The sequence below is a fragment of the Protopterus annectens genome, chromosome 8.part0 (assembly GCF_019279795.1).
Source record: "Protopterus annectens isolate FY-2018-M chromosome 8.part0, PAN1.0, whole genome shotgun sequence".
Lineage (NCBI taxonomy): Eukaryota > Metazoa > Chordata > Ceratodontiformes > Protopteridae > Protopterus > Protopterus annectens.
Window position 1 is genome coordinate 347,901,924 of NC_056741.1, and position 23,474 is coordinate 347,925,397.

The window sequence follows — 23,474 nt, forward strand, 5'->3', positions numbered from 1 at the left end:
CAATGGGACCAGACAGTGTCCCGGGCTGCATCCTACATGAACTCCAAGAAGAGATAAACCCAAACATAAAACTACTGTTCAATCTCAGCCTTACTACAGGATATGTACCCAAAGAGTGGCGTACAGCAACTGTGGTCCCTCTTGGTCTGCAAAGCTATGGAAAAGATCATCATGGACCTCATAAATAAAGATATTGGGGACCTACAGACACTGAATCCTAACCAGTTCGGCTTTGTTAAGGGCAGATCCTGCCTCTTAAACCTGGTCGATTTCTTTGAAACAGTCACCAAGGCCATTGACGAGGGGAAGGTGGTCCACACAGCCTACCTGGACCTCACAAAAGCCTTCGACACAATACCCCACTCGGGGATTATAGATAAGCTCACCAGCTTAAATATAAACCCCTATGTCACTAGATGGGTTGCAAACTGGTTCAAGGACAGAACCCACATGGTTAGAATTGCTGGAGCCATGTCAGACTCCAAACAAGTTACAAGTTGCATCCCACAAGGCTCAGTCCTGGGACCTCTCTTGTTCGGTATATATTTCTCGGAGGTACAAGCCAACATGGAAGGACTGTGGTTGACCAAGTTCGCAGATGACTGCAAACTGGGTGCCATAATTGACTCTCCAGCCGACACAAGCATCCTCCAAAAGGGCCTCATAGAAACAGACAACTGGTGCCAGAGCCATGGCCTCAAGCTAAACGCCAAAAAGTGTATAGTCATCCCCTTTGGCAAAAACAAAGTGCCCACAAATTATCACATAGGTGGTAATCCATTAAGTACAGAAGAAGTAATTAGGGACCTGGGGACCCAAGTTGATAGCAATCTCTCATTTGACAACCACGTGGCCAAAGTGGTTAGAAAAATATTTTATATAGCCCACCTAATCATGAAGAGAATCACATCTAGATCAGGGGAGGTCATTGTGCTTCTTTACTCATCCCTCATCAGGCCCATAATTGAGTACAATGCCCATTTTGGGATGTACCTTACCAGACACCTGCAGCAACTGGAAAGACCCCAAAAGTACCTCACCAAGAGGATCAAAGGGCTCAAACAGATGCCATATGCTGCCCAGTTAAAGAAACTCCAGCTCTACTCAGTGGCATACCACCTGCTCAGAGGCGATCTGTGCCTGACGTATAAAGCCATGTCCAACTTGGAATTAATGGACATGCTGCACCTCAGAAAATCCAAATCCCATTGAGCTACATGCTCGAGAGACTTGAACCTCAGCACTGAAATAAATAGGACATGCTGGAGGGACAGATTCATAACCCAGAGGCTCCCTTCACTCTGGAATAAAATCCCAGACCAGGTTAGGCAGAGTCCCTCATTGACTCTCTTCAAGAGAAATCTTGATGAGTGGAAGGGAGATCGTAGCTTTACCCTGGGTGTCACTTCTGTGTCACTGTTAGACAGAGGCACAGTATACTAACCTCGAAAAAGGGCATAGCAAAATTAATTTAAAATGGGTGGCGAAAGCCAAACACACTCTGGCTAGGCTTGTGGGTGCCCTGGGGCAGATAGCCTAGTATGAACCTATGAACCTATGAACCTATAAGATATCAACTTTGATATGATATGACTTATGATATGATATGACACTAACTGTATTGCTATACTATTTCCTACTACCATCAACTTTGTTCCTGATTTACTTATTGTTTACCGTTGTCCTCTGTATATATGTAATTATTGTAACTAGTTTGCTCTCCCTTTATTCCCCTCCTTAACATTTATGCTTGTTCTACCACTCTGCCATAACTAGACTCAGACTCTATGTAACCTTAACCATCCATATTAATATATGACTCTTTTGTTATGTAAACACCATACCTCTTATTGTCTCTGTATCACAATCTACTAATATTCATACCATTTAGACTGACTGTATCTGTACCTTTGAATCTTATGTTAACGTTTATCTTTCATATTTTGCATTATCTTTTGTATTATGTTAATTTTTATCTTTTGTCTTTTGTTTTATCTTTTGTATTTTTGTAATGTGGAGCTTTTCTCCCCGGGCCTCCACTGAAAATGGGCTCCTGAGCCCAGTGGACCTCCCTGGTCATCAAAATGAAATAAATATAAATATAAAATAAATAAGATGGTTGAGGAATGTATACATTTTCCATAATTTTGGCTATTGGAGACAAGATGACTATGGATCTGTAATTTGAGAGCTCAGTGGAGCTGCCTCCTTTATAGAGTGGGATAACATGGGATATCTTCCAGATGAAGGGGATGGAAGCTTCAGATATGGTTCTATTGATCAGGATGGATATTGGGTATTAGGTGTGCTACAACATCGGCTGCTTTTTGTAAATACTCTGGTGGGAGTAGATCTGCAGATAAGGTAGCTGGCTTTAATTTTTTAATTAGTTTTCTGATAAATGATGTTGGGACTGGTTGAAAGTTAAAGGTAATTTGGGCACTGGATGTTGTAGTAAATGGGCTTGGGCAGCTGTGGGATAGTTGGCTAGATAGATGCTGAATAGTTTCTATTGAAGTTATTGAAGTTATTGGCAACCTCAGCTGGTGATTTGTCATTAGAAGTTGAGGGGGTAGGGGTGGTGGATTGTCCTGGGTGAAGAAGTTTATTTATGCCTGCCCAAAATTTTTGGGGCTTATTTTGGTATCTCTGTTGTAGGTGGCAATAATAGTTTCTTTGTCAGTCATAACAGATTTTTTTGTATTGTTTCTTAGCTGCCTATATCTAAGTTGATCAGTAAGGGCTTTGGTGGTTCGCCAAGTGGCCCAGGCTTTATTTTTAAGTTAATTTTTTTGTCTGGTTTCTGCTGAAAGCTATGGGGCAGCTTTTGTTTTAGTTCTTATAGATCAACTGGTGTGCGGGTGTCTAGAGTGGCTAGGAATTTGCTATTAAAGTATGCTACAGCTTCTTTTAGTGAGAGATGTTTTAGAACTGACCGATTACACAGTTTAAGATCATTTTGGAAGTTAGTGAGGTTAAAGTTTTTCTTTGCTCCTAGTTGTTTTATAAGTAGTTTGGTGAGGGATGTCAGCCTTTTGTCTGATAATATAGGTGAGAAAGTGATCACTTATATCATCAGGTAGAGTCCCTGCTTTATATATGCGGGGATGACTATTAATAAGTATCCAGTCTAAGGTAGTTTCTTTATTGCTAGGTTTAGTTATCCGAGTGGGGGAGGATATGACCTGTGTGAATCCGTAAAGGCTGACATGATATATAGGGGTTCAGAGGAACAAGAGTACCAGTCTATGTTAAAGTCTCCAAGAACAATGGTTTCTTGGGGATAGTTATTTGACAGCCAACATAGTATATCCTCTAAGATACTAAATCATTGTTGCAGAAGAACCCACTTTACTTTCAAAAATGAAAAAAAAATTAAAAAGACAGTTATGTTATGTTGTAATAATATATCTTCAATATATCATCATAATGAACAACACAAAGGCACTTACACATGTAAAAACTGTCAAACATGTAAGTATGTATCTACTGGTATCTTTGTTCAACATAATGCAAGTGGTAAGATATATACTTTTAACTATTATGCAGATTGTAACACTGAAAATGTGTACTTTTTACTATTAATAGAACATATACATGACATAATAGTTAGTAACACACCAAATACAGTCACTGCCCTACTATAATTTACTGAAACTATAAACAAATACAGGGACTCAGGCATACATTTCCCGATTCCTTGACCTGTTTAAATAAAGCCTTTGATATAGTTTCTCACCTTGTGTGTGTGTGTGTGTGTGTGTGTGTGTGTGTGTGTGTGTGTGTGTGTGTGCTTGCATATAAATCAAATCTCAAAGAGTTTGTGTGTCAGCTACTTGGGCAGGGACATGAAGCACTGGTTGGACAGAGAGGGTACTGGAGATCTTCGTCTGGCCACTCAGCTGAGATCTCAACCCTATAGCTGAGCCAGTGGGGAGTCTTATTAGGGATCTGGAGAAAGAGGGAGAAACCCACCCCAGACTGACCGTGATCTCTGTGTGCTCTTAAGGGAAATTGTACTTTACTGTGTGTGTACTTGTCATCCTCCCAGTGTGTACATTCCCCACTGTTCCTAGTGGTGAGAGTTGAGGCTCCTTGATTACTGGGCCAGTAGTGGGGTGTCACATATTAATTGGTTGGCAGTTGTGAGATATCCACATCACAAATTAATTGGCTTGGTAGTGGTGGGATATCCACATATTAGGATTCAGTGGTGTGGATACTGAATTCCTGTAGCCTGTAAACAGTGGTCACTAAGGAATGTGTTTGTACTCTCAATCAGCCACACAGTGAACATTCAGGGACAACATCTCTGGAAATAACTGTTCGGGCAATGGACATTACAAAGATAGAGTGCGACCAGGTACGAGTGCATCTCACAATAATAACTTTTCCAAATATGACAATATTGATTTCAATACCTGGTTAAACAAATCTTTTGCCAAAACGCACAAAATTCACGATGGTGATGGTACGCGTAGTATGGATTATAAAGAGAAGTGTAAACTTTTTAAATCGCTGCTTATTAGATACAAAAACTTGGCTGTGGAAAACTGGTACTTTAACCAATGCCTGAAGGACAAAATTTTCCCGAAGGGACTTAGGATATACAAGTTCCCTAACAATATTCATGATAATGCTGATGGTGAATTGTTTAAAAGTATTAGTGATGTTTTTAACGAATGTGGGATGGCTATGCTTAAAATACTCATTAATTTTAATGAAAAGAGGATGGAGTTAGACAAGAAGGATATAGATAGACTATTTAAAGAAATTAATGATGATTTACTTTTTTCTGTCGAAGAATACAAAACTGTTTTTACAAGAACATTATATGATGTAGATAATACTGTTACACAAAGTTACAATCGAAAATTATCCAAGCTTGAAAGGGACTTGAATGATTACAAATGTGGGACAGCCTATAACTCTAATGCTAACAGTAATAGGCAGTACTCACAATTTAGGAAGTATGGAGCGGAGAATACCTACAAACCCAATAAGCATACACATTTTGGAGTTAACAAGTATAGGGGTAACAATTATCAAGGGCAAAATGTCAATCAGTCCTATGAACAGGAGTTTTATGATGACCTAAGAAATGCCTCTAGGGAAGGGATCCCTTTAGATGTGGAGGGCCCAAGGAGATCAGCGAGACTGAGGAACCAGGCCCAACAACAACCCTCCTATGCACAGATAGTACAGAACCAACACCAACAAGGGTACACAAGGAGAGCCTACAGATAACAGTTGATGGTAATATAGGCTTGAATATTAGTATGGAATCTTGCCATGATGACAATTTTCGATTTATTATTTATTCATTTGAAGGGTTTAATATTTTCAACTATTCAGATGTTAATATTAATGAAGTCTACTTCAAACTATTTATTAAAGGATTTACTTTTGTGCCAGTAAAAAAAAACAGGAATAGAAAATATCATTCTTGATATCAAAACCTTTACTAGAAAGTTGAATTTTAAGCATATTTTCAAACAGGACAACAGGAGCTATAGTATGGATAATAAACTACAGAGGAGTAGTACCTACAATCCCCCACTTCACCAGGACATACTACATTTTGAGACTACATTTATTAAAAAAGTCAGATCTGAATATAAACAAAATAAACAAGTATATGGTAGTAATTTAAGCAAGGAAGAATGTAGTCTCTTGTACGAATTAGGAGAAAATAGTAGGATTCGTGTGATGAAACCAGACAAGGGAGGGGGGGTTATTATGGACCAGTGGGACTACACAAATAGGATGTTAGAGATCCTAAACGATGATAGTACATACACATTGGTTTCTAGAAATGAAATAAATATGGCTTACAGGAAAATTGACTATATCTTAGAGGACAATTTATTGCAAGGTCTTATTGATAGTCAGTTATACAATTTTCTGGAAGTGGATAAACCAATAATACCGGCCCTATTTGGTATTCCAAAGACTCATAAGAATGTGTCTGATCCCCCTATGAGGCTCATAGTGTCATCACAGGGATCTAAGACTCAACCCTTTGCCATATATGTTGATACTAAATTAAAGAACTTTTATACAAAATATACACATATACTGGTTGATTCGTGGGATTTTTTACAAAAACTAGGTAATGATCCATTCAACCGAGAAAGTATATTCATAACTGTAGATGTAAAGGACTTGTTTTCAGTCATACCACACTGTGTTGGTATGGAATAGTTCGAAGAAATGGTATTGGAGATGAACTTAGTGACAAATGATAAATTTAGGTTGATATTGGAAAGTGTGGACTTAGTGTTAAAAAATAACTACATATTCTTTCAAGGTGAAATGTACCACCAAAAACAAGGTGTCGCTATGGGTTCGGCATGTGCCCCTTTATACGCAAACATTGTCATGTTATATTGGGAGAAGCAGTATTTGTTCGGAAGTGCATTTTTTAAATATGTGAATAGCTACTACCGATTTTTAGACAATATTTTTATTGTATGGAATGGACCTGAAACACTTATAGAAGACTTTATATTGTATATTAACAACACTACTATTTTTTTAAAGTTCACACATGATATTAATAAACACAAAATCAATTTTTTGGACATTAACTTACAAAAGAATTATGTGACTAGTAAGTATAAATCTATGATTTATAGGAAAAAGTACCACTCTAACACTTACTTACATTTTGATAGTGATCACCCTGAATTATTAAAAAAGAACATTGTTAAGGGCCAAATGATAAGAATTGCAAGGATGATATCAGAAAGAGATGATTTTCTTTTAGAGATGGACAACCTACAAAAAATGTTTCAGCAGAGGGGATACCCAGTGGATCTCATCACGAAGGTGAAACAATATGCAACTGAAAAAAGAGAAACATATTATAGACCTGTACTATATAGAGAAGACCTGAATAATACCATAGGGGTTGACCAGAATTCGAGTAATTTGAACAATAAGCCAGCTATTGGGCCATTTTTAACTTTAACGTACTTCAAGGGTATAAAATGGCTCAAAAAATGTATTGATGACACATGGAAGTTTTTTAAAACTATGCCCACCAGAGTGACAGTTTTTCAAGATGGACTTACCTATAGTTATAGAAGGAATCAAAAGTTAAAAAATATTTTTGAGAAAGAAAAAATACAGGGATATGTGAAACTGTATCCAATAGAATTGGTACATTCAGGTGTGGGAGATGTTCCCAGTGTTCATTCATTGCAGATATGAAAAGTGTGTGGATCCCGAGTTTAGGGATGACCCTGAAATCTAAGAGATATAGTAGTTGCTATACCAAAGGGGTGATATATTTAGCATTTTGTAAATACTGTTGGGCATTTTATGTAGGTAAAACAGTTAGACATTTAAGGAGGAGAATATATGAACATATGAGAGATATTAACAAAAAGGATGTGAATAATGCATTGTACAGACATTCAATAACATGCCAACAAGCTGATTTTAAATTTTGAGTGTTGGAAGAAGTGGAACAACGGGAAAGGGGTGGTGATTGGGAGACAAGATTAGAATACAGGGAAATGATTTGGCAATTGAAAATGGATGCCTGTTTTGGTAAAGGGTTGAATGACCACATCTCCATTACACCTGCCCTCAAGATTTTAGCTGAAGACACCAAGAGACATTAATAATAATAATAATAATAATAATAATAATAATAATAATAATATTATTACCAAATTCAATATTTTCTTCCTTTCATAATAATTACAATACTTATTACAACAATAGGGGTGTATTTTTTCAGATAACATTTTAGTAGTGGTTTTAGTAACATGTTTTTTAATATACCACCGGTATTTTAATATTTAATACTTATTTAGATACATTGCCGCAGTGAGTTTATTTATTATGGTTTACACGTTTTTAGAATACTTAATAACTCTCCTGTGGTTTTTAAAAGTATTGATTGGAATTCGTAATATTCATAATATTTATAATATTTATAATATTTATAATATTTACATAATTTTTATGATATTTTATGATATTTATGATATTTATATAACATTTTCAACCTTCATACCATTTGTATTGATTTTTTAATAATAATATATACATATATAATTTATTCATGTAACACATATGTACATTAAGTTTTTAAATTAAAATAAAAACATATACACAGAGTGTAATAAATATAAACATTAAATAAATAAAATGTTAAAAGGTTTTTTATAACATCCTTACTGCACATCCTTTGTACTTTTAGGTACACACTTTTCCAAGCATATGAGTTATAAGTGAATACAAGTGGGAAGAACAGTATTTTTAATAGATTGAAGTATATAACACATCAATATATTGATAGGATGAAGTATTACTTCGAACATAAGGATTCTTAGGATGTTTTAGTAGCAAACCAGCCCCATTCAGTTTAATAATACACACCATTTTTAAAATTCTTAAACTATTTATTCAATTTATTTTACTTGACTTACACTGGTGTGTAAACACGTTTATATGTCAAGACATGTTCAATATTTTATATTATTAATTAGTTGTACTGATCATATACGTGTATAGCATTTCTATTTTCTATTTTCATTTTTATTTTTATTGCAGAATGTATACGTTTATATGTGTGCATGGTATTGTTGTTTTTCAATTCATAGACAAATACTACAAAATAGGAATACATGTTTAATTTACTAAATCATACTTAATTAATTTGAATTAACAATTATTCAGTTATTCCATTAATGGAACTATGGGTATTATATAAGGAGTTTACACCGCTTTAAGCATTTATTCTGATGAGGTCTCCAGTGGGAGACGAAAGCGCTAAATCCCTTTTGTGGTTTCTGTACAACATTCAGCAATTCTAGTTTTTTATCGATTTTTTTCAAGTGGATTTGTTAATAAAAGTAGTTTATACAACATCGGTGAATTGACAGTGTTTTGAGCCTTGCAACATTTGGTGGAGTTATTGGAGGTGTGGTGATTTCGGAAGACAGCCTTTATAGTACCGCTTCCACTTTGGTTCTCAGTATTCTGTGTTGTGTGAGCATTTACTGAAAATTCAGAGTTTCATATCGCAATTGTTTTATTTATTTAATTGTATTTTTTTTTTTGTTAGCTAAGTTCATCAGGGAGAGGAGGCAAGCATGTCAGCATAAGAGTATGGCAAGCTAATGAGGAGCCAGTTGGCTAAAGCAGAAATTATTGCATCCTTGGGCACAGCTGCATCACAGACCAGCAATCAGGAGAACAACCACCTGGCCTTGGAGATGTACACCTCTCAGAAAATGGACAGCTCAACCTTTCCACAGAGGACTTAAAGATCTGGAGTTAAATAGACTTGAACTGGAGGCCAGATGGTTGGAAATAGAATCAGCAGAGAGACTGTGGCAGGAGAAACAAATGGAATTAGAAGCAGCAGAGAGACTGAGATGTCTGGAAGCTGAGGACAATGAGAGGCAGAGTCAACATGAAAAGTAGATGCTGACTCTTTGCCAGGATCATGGAGGTAATGGGGAAGGGAGTAACCAAACCCCAAAAACAACAAAGGTCAGTAAATTTCTTCCACAATTTACAGAGAGGGATAATTTTGATAGTTTCATTCATATGTTTGAAAGGGTATGTAAACAGTATAATGCTGACCAAGGGCTCTGGGTACGGTTCCTGTTCCCCTTACACCATGGTAAAGCTGTTACTGCTATTTCTAAATTGTCTGATGCTGATTTTTTTAAATTATAATACTGTAAAAAACTGTCTTTTAGAATATTTTAAGTTAACACCTGAGGCTTACAGGAAAAGGTTTTGTGATCATAGATGCAAGAAGATGAAACTGTGTGTGAATATATTGCCAAACTAAGCACTTAGTTTCATAGGTGGGTGAGTGGATGTCAGGTCACCACTTTTGAAGGGCTGGCAGACCTTTTGGTGAGAGAACAAGCCCTTAGCCTGAGGGCATGAGGATCTGGTTAGCTGATAGACAATGCAATACTACAGATGAGTTGGGGAAGAAGGGAGACCTATACCTAACAAGCAGGGCATCACTGCAGAGGAAAGAGACACCCAGTGCTGCTCATGGGTCTAAGGGAACCCATGGTGGGCAGCTCAGACTGCCCCCAACAGAGTCTGCCAGTAGTAGGGGAAGCCACTAGTCCAAGTATACATCCAAGACTAAGGGTTAAATGTTTTAAATGCAACCAGTGGGGACATGTAGCATATAAATGTCCATGGAGCCAAGATGGGGAACAAAAGGTGGAAGAGCCAATAAGTGGGAATGACAACATGCCAGCAGTAAGTTGTCTTGAGACAACAAGGGTACCAAACTACTAAAAGAGGTTATATCCTATCTTAGTGGATGGGAAGGAGGCCAGTGCTAAGAGACACACAGCCTCTGACCTAACCATTGTGAAACCTGCAATGGTTAAAGTGAGCACTATTTTCTTAGGCAGTCTACTCCAGTCAGAACTTTCTGATGGATCCCATTGCAAATACCTTTGGCTAGGGTTCACCATGACTGGGAAGATGGAAAAGGAAGCCAGCAAGTTTGAGGATATCCCCACAGATGTCCTGATAGGGAATGATTTTGATAATGCAGTACCTTGTGTGCATGCAGTGAGGCTTGGAGACAAGCATGTGGGTCTAGTAGCCTGGGAGAAATCCAGACAGCCCGCACACTTGCAGCCAGGACTGGTGAGGTGGTTACTTCAGGGAGGAACCTACCCTGTAGCAGTGAGATTGAAGGTGAGCCACAACTGCTTGTAGGTACTGATGTTCCCTTGGACATAGTGACTGCAAGGGCATAGGTGAGTAGTAGTACTCAGGCTGACAGTGAGGCACCACTGTCAGAGGATGCCAGATGACCTGTGGAAGGGGAGATGGGAAGGGTTACCAAGAGAGAGTTGAGACAGGCCCAACTCTCAGACCCTACATTACAAGGCCTGACAGAGGTAGCTAGTAAGACACCTGATTTTCAAAGGAAGGGGGAATCTGTATACTGGGACAAAGGGTTACTGTATAGAGAGTGGACCCCTGAGGGAGAGCTAGATGGTGAGAGAATACAGCAGTTGGTAGTGCTCAGAGCCTAACATCTGGCACTTCTAGCCATAGCCCATGATATTCCCTTTGCAGATCATATGGGCATAAAGCATACAAAGAGACATATTTTGCAGAACTTTTATTGGCCTGGGATTTCTAGAGATGTAACAGGGGACTGCAGGTCCTGTGAGCAATGCCAAAAGGTAGGCAAGTCAAGAGACAAGGTGAACGCTCCTTTGATGCCTTTGCCTGTGATTGAGGAGCCATTTCAGAGGGTAGCTATCAATATTGTGGGGCATCTGAGTACCCCAAGTTCCACAGAGAAAAATTATATTCCTAATCATAGTAGATTAAGCTACCAGATACCCTGTAGTGGTTGTTCTGTCCTCCATTGAGGCAGAAAAGGTGGCAAATGGTTTGTTAGAGATTTTCAGCAGGGTAGGTTTTACAAAAGAGATACTGACTGACAGAGGTACCAATTTCATGTCAAACCTGCTGGCTTGTCTGTGGAAGTATTATGGGGTGAAGCACCTAAAGACTACCCCGTACCATCACCAGTTTAATGGTCTTGTGGAGAAGTTAAACTCTACACTCAAGTCCATGCTACAGGCATTTGCAGATCAGTTCAAAAGTGAGTGGGATAAATATTTGCCCAATTTGTTGTTTGCTTACAGAGAGGTGCCCCATGAATCCAAAGGTATTTCACCCTTTGAGTTGCTTTATGAGCATAGGGTGAGGGGCGTCTAAACTTGATTCGAGATGAGTGGGAGGGTGAGTGTGAATCCTACAAGGAGTCTGTTATGGCATGCGTCCTAAACTTCAGGACAAGGCTCAGGAAACTCATGGTCTTGACCCAAGTTAACCTGGTAAAAGTCTAACAGCAGAAAAAGGTCTGGTATGACAAGAATGCTTGAGCTAGAGAGTATGTTGTGAGGCAGCAGGTAATGGTTCTCATTCCTGCCAGACACAACAAGCTGCAGGCAACTTGGGAGGGACCCTTCAAGGTGGTAAAAAGATCAGTGATGTTAACTACATTGTAAAACTGCTAGGCAGGAGGCAGGGGCATAAATTGTACCATATTAACATGATGAAACCTTACCATGATGGGGAGGCCCTTGTGCGGAGTATTTTCAGTGGATGGCAGGAGGAGTCTGAGGAGGATCTGGTGACTGATCTCCTCAGTGAGGCTTAGACTGACACCTCAGTGGAAGGGGTTGCCATGTCCCAGCAGCTATCCCCTACCCACATTCGAGAAATCTGGGCAGAGTTACAGGAGTTTGGGGACATGGTCACTGGGAAACCAGGGTGCAACCACCTGGTTCAACACCATGTGGATACAGAACTCCATAGGCCTATTAAGCAGGCTTCTTATAGGATGCCTGAAAGGGTCAAGCAGACTCTGAGGGAGGAGGTACAGGAAATGTTGGTACTAAAAGTAATTCAGGAGTCCAGCAGTCCCTGGGCCTTCCCAGTGGTGCTGGTACCAAAGAAGGATGGCAACACCAAGTTCTGTGTGGACTACAGGAGATTAAATAGCTAAACAGAGTCAGATGCTTATCCATTCCTAGGAGAGATGAAGCCCTTCAGCAACTGGGTGGGGCTAAGTGTCTTACCACTATTAATCTTACCAAGGGTTACTGGCAGGTGCCTTGGCTCCCAGCTCTAGAGAGAGGCCAGCCTTTGTGACTCCTTTCGGTTTGCATGAATTCACGAAGATGCCCTTTGGGATGAAAAATGCCTCAGCAACTTTCCAGAGGCTGGTAGACCATATCCTAGCAGGAGCAGGAGATTTTGCCTTTGCTTACCTAGATGATATTGCCAGCTACAGCTGTTCCTAGCAAGAGCACTTTCAGAATGTCAGGCAGATGCTGGGCAGACTAAAGAGGGCAGGGTTAACCATTAAGTCCAGTAAGTGTCAGGTGGGTATGGCAGACGTCTCCTAATTGGGACATAGAGTGGGAAGTGGTAAGATCAGGCCAGAACCTGATAAAATGGAAGCCATTCAGGCATGGCCTGCCCCTGTTACCAAAACGCAGGTAAGGGCATTCTTAAGGGCAGCAGGGTACTAGAGAAAGTTTGCCCCCAATTACAGTGTCATAGCTGCTCTGCTCACAGACATGACAAGGAAAAACAAGCCAGGTAAGGTAGTGTGGACCCCAGCATGTGAGAAGGTATTCCAAAAGCTTAAAGGAGCTTTGGGAAGACCCCCTGTGTTAGCCAGTCCAGATTACAGCAAATAATTTATTGTGCAGGTGGATGCTTTAAACCATGGAGTGGGGGCTGTACTCAACCAGGTCTCCTCAGAGGGAGAAGAGCCCTCAGTGGTATATCTCAATCATAGGCTCCAACCCAGGGAGGAATGTTGTGCAGCTGTAGAAAAGGAATGTCTAGCCACAGTGTGGACACTGCAGAAACGCCAGCTTATCTGTATGGAAGGAAATCCACTTTAGTTACAGACCACAATCCTTTAACATGGCTACATTGAGCTTTTCTCCCTGGGCCTCCACTGAAAAAGGGCTATTTTAGGCTCAGAAGGACTTTCCCAGTAAACAAATGGAAATAAATACATAAATAGAATTAAAGGAGAAGTATAAGTTGTATTGTAGGGCCTTGAGTAAACAGTACCTAAGAATTTACCTTGACTCACGCCCAGAGTCCACAAGGGATTTAAAGTAGGATGCTATTGAAGCTGTTAAAGATACTGTACCATTAATCTGGTCAAATCTACCTGAAGATCTCTGTACTGTTCTTCTTAAGATGATTCTTTTTACTAGAATTTAGCTTTTTATGCAAACTATCCATTTGTATTTTCCAAGCACTTTACTCTGTAGGTGAGATAAGAGTCAGCTCACTTTCTTGTGGTCTCTGTGGTACATCAGAGGGACTAAGGGAATACATTGTGCTCTTAGGGACAAATGAGGGATTTGCATCCCCAGTACAACAGTGACATATCAGTCTTCAGTCTGATGGCTCATTCTGTAGAGTATTGAGATGAAACAATGCTACCAAGATTAATCCAACAAATTTCTGCTACATCTTCTGAGATCCACTATTAAATCACCTATTTCTTCACCACAATAAATGGTCCTTAGGAACATAGCTCTAAAAAGTCCTAGTAAGCACCCATCACCACCTCTTCACAAATATTATGTTATAGGTTTCCTAGCCCATTTGGTTGACTTTACACCCTAAATGGCAATTGTCCTTTCAATTATTGCCAAGTGATTGAATTTCAGATTCACCTTGTTCAACTTACTTCTCTGTTCACAAGAATGCAGTAAGGTTAGTGCTTCTGATTATAACTGGCAATATTCCAATATTTAATGGCTCAAATTTGTTTGCATATTAGGATCTGACTGCATTGTTAAACATGTCCTCAGTACCTTGTCTCCTATCATCAAATTTACCATTGACTTAAGAGCATATCTGCATTTCAGTTGAATTTTTTCTCCTCCACTCCAACCCTTAATTCAGAAAACACATGTTGTTTGATTAACAAGAACAGACCTAACTCAGCTAAAAATATTCATTTTATTGATACTGCGATAGTGGTTATTCTCCATTTCATTAATGCCCATTTGGCATTTATTCTCCTGGAAGTATCATCATCAGTTATTCTTGACAACAGACAGATTATCTACATAATTTTCTCATCACCATTTTAGCTGATGGAGGTGCCAGGGATAACCTGCACACATGGAATCACATATTCTGGGCCTGCCCTTAATTTAAATCATTCAGAGATTAACTGCAAACTGATTTCTTTTTGATACAGGACACACCTTTAGCGTATGGCAACAGTTTGGTTGTCTATGGACTGGAGAAATCTGTTTTGTCCAGATTTGCCACTGCCTCTTCTCAAGGCTCTTAGCAGCTAAAAAAAGTTATAACTCTCAAAATGGAAATCAGAAGTTCCTCCTACTGCATTGGATTGATGGCAAATTGTTGAAGAGATCTGCGATATGGAGCTGAAATTCTGAAACCTACAGAAGTGTTAGGACTAAAATGTTTTTGTGCTGTACTTCTTTTTTGTCCATGCACCTGCAGCTGAGTTGAATTTGGAATAGGCCCAACATTATAGTCCACTTGATATCACACATTTTTTTTCTGGATTGGCATGATATATTTTTTTGTATGTTCACCACTGCATTTTCTGAAATTAGACATTTTGTTTTCTTTTGGAGATCCAGGCAACTCCCACTGATTACCAAGTAGCTACCAATGTCTCTTTATCACTAAACTGTGATGTCCATTAGCTTAATTAATTAAGCAATGTAGCAGTGTAAATGGGGGTTCATTCTCTGTGAATTCAAATCCCACTAAATCATTGACATGACATGGACCCAACCAGGGACATACAACAATCAGACCATCCAATTTTTCACTAGAAGAGTACAGAGCATAAATAACATGTCCTATGCAGACTGCCTCAAAGCCCTATCCCTGTATTCTGTCTCTAACAGGTTGTTATGAAGATCTGTGCCTGGCATACAAGGCATCTTTGGACTGCACTCTGATGGACCTCCTTCATATCCACAAAACAAACAGCATCGGAATTAACTTTTCTAAAGGTGGAAACCTTGCCTGTGATATAAATAGGACCTGCAGGAAAGACAGGTATGTATCCCAAAGGCTACCCCTTCTCTGGAACAAGCCCCCAAATATGTAAAGCAGCGTACCTCCCTAAACCAATTCAACTTGGACAATTTGAAGGGGAACAGGAAATTCATCCCTAGTTTTGCACCTATGTCTCTAATAGACAACGGCAGAATGTAAATTGGTCATCTGTCAGACTCTTCCTTGCAAATGCTTCATCTCCCAAGTCCCTGCTTACACTTATCAAGAGTACCAGAACTTGTCAGAGATTTGGTATGCATGGCTATGCTTAAAATAAACACAATCCAAAAAAGAACTCGCATGACAGGCAGGTGCACGGCCAAAATAGATAGCTCAAAGTCAAAAAGGCAGCCGGCACCCAGAATTAATGTATCCATTAACCATTTATTCATTTGTTCTGACCCAAATAAACAGACCGGTTTCGGCACAAAGCCTTCTTCAGTGATAGCATAACATTCCATCAACTGACTTAATATAGCCATAAGATAATTGGCTAATAAGAAAATAAGTGAGGATAATTATACATTTAAAGATATCATACCAAAAAAATAAAAATTAACCTAAAAGTCAAAATATTTTTATGCAAACATACTGAGAACAGAAAAATTAATCATATCTAAATATCTTGATATATTACACTGTAAAAACAAGCTAGCCTGATTAAACAACTTGTAAATATATATCATCTTATAAATGATCATTAAGACCCAGGTTAAATAACCCCCAAGTCTAATAATCCAGGCGTTTTCTTTGTTGTTAAGCATATCATGCCATCCAAATTTATTAAAATTGTCAGCCCTAATGGCATCAATGATTTGAAACTGAAACTTTGCGCTGGTATGAGACAATACATGTTTATATAAAGCACTAGATAGATGTTTCTTCATAATGTCACTAAGATGTTCTGACATCCTGATTCTCAACGGTCTTGACGTCTGCCCAATATAAAAGGCAGAATAGGAACAGGTGGCAAGATATATCACCCAATTGGTTTCACAATTGCCAAAACATCTAATCTCAAAAACTTTTCTTGTATTCCTGCTGGAGAATTCTTTAGATTTCCTCACATAAACACAAAATGAACAATGACCACAAGGGAAGGAGCCCCTTAGTTGTTCACCAGAAAGCGTGAGTTGGATACCACCCGTATTCCTTTGTCTTCCCTTTTTATGTAGATTCAGATATGATCCCAAGGTACGATCTCTCCTATATGAAAACTGGCACTCTGGGGCAAGAATATTAGCTAAAGCTGGATTAGCTAGTAGGATATTCCAATTACTTTTAATCACATTTCTAATAACATTAATATTCCTACCAAATGTGGTCACAAATCTAATGGGCACCACCCCTGTATTGTTTTTTTCTTTACAACTAAGCAACTCATTTCTGTTAAATCGTTCCGCCCAATTATATGCTGACATGATATGACCTGATTTATAACTTCTGGCCTTAAATCTGTTCTTTAAGTCATGCTGATAGTAATCGTAACTTGCCTTATTGGAGCATATAGTTTTAATTCTTAAAAATTGAGACTTGTGAATATTTCTTATAATATGTTTTGGGTGTAGACTATTGGCATCCAACAAGGTATTATATTGTGGGTATTTTCTGAAAATGTTTGTGTCAAGTGTATGATCACTATTCCTAGTGATAAAGACATCCAAGTATTGAATTTCACTATATTGCATATTGAGAGTAAATTCAATACCCCACTTGTTGTCATTTAGGTATTGAACAAACTCCAATAGATATTCCTGATTAGACCTCCAAACGAGCCAGCAATCGTCAAGGTACCTGCGCCAGATGTCCAATTCCTCTATGTAGATATTGTGGGCCCTATCATAGATAAGCTGTTCCTCCAGGAACCCCATAAATAGGTCGGCATATATTGGTGCAAATGATGCCCCCATTGCTGTACCTTGGACTTGCCAATAACAATCCTGATGAAAATAAAAAACATTCTTGGTTAGTACCTGTTCCACCATACAAAGTATCAGAGTATTAAAACCCGGTGGATAGAGATTACCCATGACCAACAAATATTCAATGGCCTGTAATCCGGACCAATGTAGAATGTTCGTGTATAAAGATTTAACATCAAAGGTGCACATCCACCAGCCGGGCTCAAGTTGGGAGTCTGTCATAATTTGTAGGAATTCAGTCATGTCTTTCAACCTAGATCTAACTAAACTCAAAAGAGGTTGTAGATGTAGAGTCAAAAATTCCCAAAGTGATTCTGTTAGTGAACCCCTACTTGAAACAATAGGTCTACCAGGTGGTTTAGTTAGATTTTTATGAATTTTGGGCAATAAATAAAAAGTTTGTCTATGTGGATCAGTTACTGTTAGCTGTTTCTGGGTATTTTTATCAATAATTCCCTCTTCAACAGCTAAGACCAAAAATTCATCTATCTCCTGTTTAAACTTATTGGTAGGGTCTAAGGGCATAGGCATGTAATGCTTACTATGCCGTAACTGTGTTTGTGCCTCAGAAACATATTGTTCCATATCCATTACCACCACAGCACCCCCCTTATCTGCTGTGGTAATAACAATATTGGGATTATCCCTTAAATCCTTTACTGCCCAGAATTCTGACTCTGATAGATTGTTACTCAGTATGAATGATTCCTCTTGTTTGAAGTGTAGGCCCCTGATAACTTTATCTTGAAAAATGGTAACATGTTTGTCCATAGATGGCTGAAAAGTGGATTTTCGAAAACAAAAATCAGTAGATCTTTGCGTATTATCTTTATCCCCAAAAAACAATTTCAAGTTAAGAAGGCGACAAAATGACAACACATCCTGTACAAAATTATACTCATTAACAAAAAAGCCAGGAACAAAAGATAATCCTTTATCAAGTACTTTTAATTGTGTTTCAGTCAATGACACAGAGGAATTATTATGTACATTTTGGTAAACATTTATTTCTGTATCAGTACATCCAATAGTGTTTCCAAATTCTTGACTGTATCTGTGCCTATGTTTTCTACCCCCCCCGTGTCACTTAACCCTAAAGGGTGATCCATACTTTTTGTTTTCTTATGCACTGGGGACTCTTGAATAAGTACATGTTCAGGTTCTGTGGTGGAGGATTCCTCCCCTGATGTACTGCTGAAATTTGTCTTGGACTTTTTCAGCATAGACCTTGGTCTCCTTTTCCTAAATGGTATGCCGACCTATTTATGGGGCGGAACAATTTAACAGAAATGAGTTGCTTAGTTATAAAGAAAAAAACAATACAGGGTGGTGCCCATTAGATTTGTGACCACATTTGGTAGGAATATTGATGTTATTAGAAATGTGATTAAAAGTAATTGGAATATCCTACTAGCTAATCCAGCTTTAACCAATAATCTTGCCTCAGAGTGCCAGTTTTCATATAGGAGAGGTCGTACCTTGGGATCATATCTGAATCTACATAAAAAGGGAAGACAAAGGAATATGGGTGGTATACAACTCACACTTTCTGGTGAACAACTAAGGGGTTCCTTCCCTTGTTGTCATTGTTCATTTTGTGTTTATATGAGGAAATCTAAAGAATTATCCAGCAGGAATACAAGAAAAGTTTTTTAGATTAGATGTTTTGGCAATTTTGGAACCAAATGGGTCATATATTTTGCCACCTGTTCCTGTTCTGCCTTTTATATTGGGCAGACTTCAAGACCATTGAGGATCAGGATGTCAGAACATCTTAGTGACATTAGGAACAAACATCTATCTAGTGCTTTATATAAACATGTATTGTCTCGCACCAGCGCAAAGGTTCATTTTCAAATTATTGGTGCCATTAGGGGTGACAATATTAATACATTTGGATGGCACGATATGTTTAACAGCAAAGAAAAGGCCTGGATTATTAGACTTGGGGGGTTATTTAACCTGGGTCTTAATAATCATTTATAATTAATTTATCATTTTCTCTGAAGTACAGGCCAACACTAAGGGACTCTTGCTAACAAAGTTTGCAGATGACTGCAAACTGGGAGCCATTATTGAATCCCCAAATGATGTGGATATTCTACAAAAGGGCCTTACAGAAACAGATGCCTGGAGCCAGAGCCATGGGCTCAAGCTTAATGCCAAGAAATGTATAGTCATCCCCTTTGGAAAAAAACATGTACCCATGAACTACCACATAGGTGGCAGGACACTAAACATCAAAAGTGTGATGAGAGACTTAGGGACACAAGTGGACAGTGGTCTTACTTTCGATACCCACATCACCACAACAGTCAGGAAATCCTTCTATGTGGCACACCTCATCACTAAGGGCTTTTCATCCAGAAAAAAGGAGGTCATTGTCCCACTGTACTCATCCCTCATTAGACCCATTATAGAGTATAATGCCCCATTTGGTATGTACCTCACAAGATATCTGCAACAGCTAGAAAGGCCACAGAAATACCTCACTAAAAGAATCACAGGCCTAAAGAAGATACCATATGCTGACCGTCTAAAAAAACTCAGAGGCGATCTCTGCTTAACATACAAGGCCATGTCAAACCCTGAACTTTTGGACATGCTCCACTTAAAGAAATACCAATCCCTCAGAGCCACACACTCCAGGGATCTAAACCTTATCATCACAATGAACAAAACATGCTGGAGGGATAGGTTCCTGACCCAGAGACTCCCCATACTCTGGAATAGACTGCCCATACATGTCAAGCAGAGCACCTCATTGGCCCTCTTCAGAAGGAACCTTGATGATTGGATGGGAGATAGGAAATTCACCCCGGGGATCATGTCAGTCACTCTGCTAGACAGGGGCCCAGAGAAGTAAATATTGTGGGAAAAGATTTCCAGGGAATTGTCATGGCTAGGCTTGCATAGGCCTTAGGGCCAATAGCCTAGTACCAACCTATGAACCTATAAGATGATATATATTTACAAGTTGTTTAATCAGGCTAGCTTGCTTTTACAGTGTAATATATCAAGATATTTAGATATGATTAATGTTTCTGTTTTCAGTATGTTTACATAAAAATCAGTTGACTTTTATGTTCATTTTTATTTTTTATTTACTGCGGTGGTGGTGCTGCAGTAGCGTTGTCGCCTCACAGTAAGATGTTGTCCTGTTCCATTCTCAGCTAAAGCGTCTTCTGTGTAGAGACATGCGTGAATGGGCGTACCTTCATTGAAGGTTGTGCATCAGAGCCGGCAACTCGGTACATAAAAATCTACTGCCAATCATTAGCGGACCGGAGTTCCGCTGTGGTGACCCCTAACCGGGAAAAGTTGAAAGATACAACAACAACCTTTAAATGTGTAATCATCCTCACTTATTTTCTTATTAGCCAATTATCTTATGGCTATAGTAAGTCAGTTTATGGAATGTTATGCTATCACTGAAGAAGGCTTTGTGCCGAAACCGGTCTGTTTATTTGGGTCAGAACATATGAATAAATGGTTAATGGATACATTCATTCTGGGTGCTGGCAGCCTTTTTGACTTTAGGCTTAAAATAGCTCTAGTGGTTGTTAGCCTAGTACACACATATAAACCTATGAACCTGTGAACTTAGTTTGGTTAACTCTTATTACCTACTTTCCTTCCTTCCTATATATTTTAAGGGGCCTTGCCTTCATTTTCTCTTACTTCTCTTGTGTCTGTTTTGGTTAATCTTATTATATTCTTATATTTTGTTTTAAATTTTTAATTTCATATGTTGATGGTTAGAGAATCAATTTGTAATTGTTGTTTGCATAGTTAGCATTTATTTCGGGTTCCTATTACCAGATCGCAGACGCAGTTTGCCGAATGCATTTTGATCGAACCGAAAAGAGCAAAAAGGCAAAATAGCGAAGCTGCTTTTCAAGGAATTATTTCCCTGGGAAAAAATTTGCTTGGCCGCTTTCATTACTTTGCCATTTTCAGCACAGTAGTGCGATCTCGGAGTTGGTTTATTTAAGTGGGGGTGTGGGGGGCAAAGCCCACCATGTTATATAATGTTTTAAAGTTTTTTTTTTTTTGTTTGTTTTTTTTGTTTTGTTTTTTTATTTTGGTAAAGCGCGCTGCTCTGAGGTTTTGACATTGTAAACTTTCATTTACATGGGGTCGATTATTTGTCATTCGCTGTTGTAAGCGTACAATAATATAATATAGACCCTTTATTTGTACTGCAAAGCTGGTTGATTAACTTTCCACAGTTTGTGGGACAATTTAACATTGTAGATATAATGGGGCATTGACAATGAATTTTCCTGTCTCCCACCATGGCATTTCATGCCATATCTCTCAATAGTATTTAGGTCTCTCTATTATGAAAATATGAACATAAATATGAAAATATGAATAATGCATGGGATGGTGGCACGAATCTTGGTGTCACTTTGTTACTAACTCCTTACTTGCCCTTTTCAGTACTGCCTGTAAATAGCTTTTTAGAATTCTGAGGAGTAAACATATTCTCCTTTTACAACAGGAACCCTAAATAATTAACCTTAATGCATAGCAGACTCCACATATCTTCTACACTGCTTTTGATCCAGAGTAATTACCAACTATGGCTAATAAATATATTACATGGTTCTAATTGCAGGTGGGTGCTCTTAATTTTTGGAGTACTAACTGTCATAAAGTATAAAATGTGAAATGGTATAACACCATCTTCAAATTATATAGTACAGCATTTCCCATAATAGACACTGTGTGAGGAAAAATTCCCAGATTTACTTTCAAATGGAGTTTTATACTAGTGTAAGACATAAATATTTATAATAGGCAAGTGTTTCTGAGTGGATAAAAATGTTGTACAGCACTGCCCCTACACGTGACACCAAAGTACAATACCACAAAAGGTATCACAGAATCACAAGTAACGTGTCATAATTTTCATACTGGGTGTTAATGGCACATATAGTATATCTCAGAGAAACACTTCACTGTGGTAAATAAAAGTACAATAGCACAGAATCATTTCTGTGAAATCCATTGTGTAACACTGGACACAGTTTAAATGGTCACAATCAATGACTGATTGCAAAAGTTTCTAAAACACAGTAAGCTGAAATGTCATCATCACTGCTGCATGAGTAAGTGCTGTTTCCGAAATCTGTCACTGGAAGTGTGATTTTAAGGTTGTATGAAAAGGATCACTTCATTTATCTGGTTAACAAATGCTTAATGACTAAATAGAATGCCTTAGTATGCAATGTTTTTTTTACATATTTTACATAAATTATGATAAAGTGGCACCCTGACCCATGTGGACAAAGGGAAAAGGGGATGAGGATGGCTGGATGTTGTTTAGATACTGAAATGTTTAAATAAATGCATATATGTGTGTGTGTGTGTGTGTGTGTGTGTGTGTGTGTGTGTGTGTGTGTGTGTGTGTGTGTGTGTGTGTGTGTGATAGCCTCACTGATACCTTAACCATAATTACTATACAGCACAGATGGCAAGTAGTCCATACTCACTTCTTCCAGGTAGATGATGACAACATTTGTTTTAACTTCAGTCCTCTTCAGCAATGGATGGCTTAGCTGAAAGGCAAAAAAGTATCAAAGTTCAATTTTCCTTTTTTTAATTGCTCCCTCACATAATCCATTTATATCAAAAGAGTTGGTGCTAGTTTCTGAAGCAAACTACAATTTTCTGTATCATGTTCTGATGAGGTGCACCACAGAACAGCAACACATCCATTTTCTCATCCATAACCCTTCTTAGCATAGCACGTGTCATTTCTCTATACTAGAACAGTTTAACTAGACTAATATATTCAATTTCTGAAGATGAGCTGTAGAATCTCTTCCTCAAAGAGACGCCAGCTGCAGGACAACAAACTGGGACAGTGATACATGAACAAGTGAATAAAGGACCTGCAAAACAGAAATAGACTGAAATAGATATAGATAT

The 23,474-nt window shown here is 38.4% G+C and overlaps 1 protein-coding gene across 3 annotated transcripts in view; it reads right to left on the reverse strand.

The window, feature by feature from the left end:
- Positions 1-23,474, reverse strand: part of LOC122808802 (alpha-2-macroglobulin-like) — a 476,844-nt gene that overhangs the window by 80,458 nt on the left and 372,912 nt on the right. For all 3 annotated transcript variants that reach the window (XM_044079853.1, XM_044079854.1, XM_044079855.1), the window contains one exon: positions 23,036-23,101. In XM_044079853.1, coding sequence (XP_043935788.1) covers positions 23,036-23,101 — 66 coding nt within the window. The remainder of the gene's footprint in view (positions 1-23,035; positions 23,102-23,474) is intronic.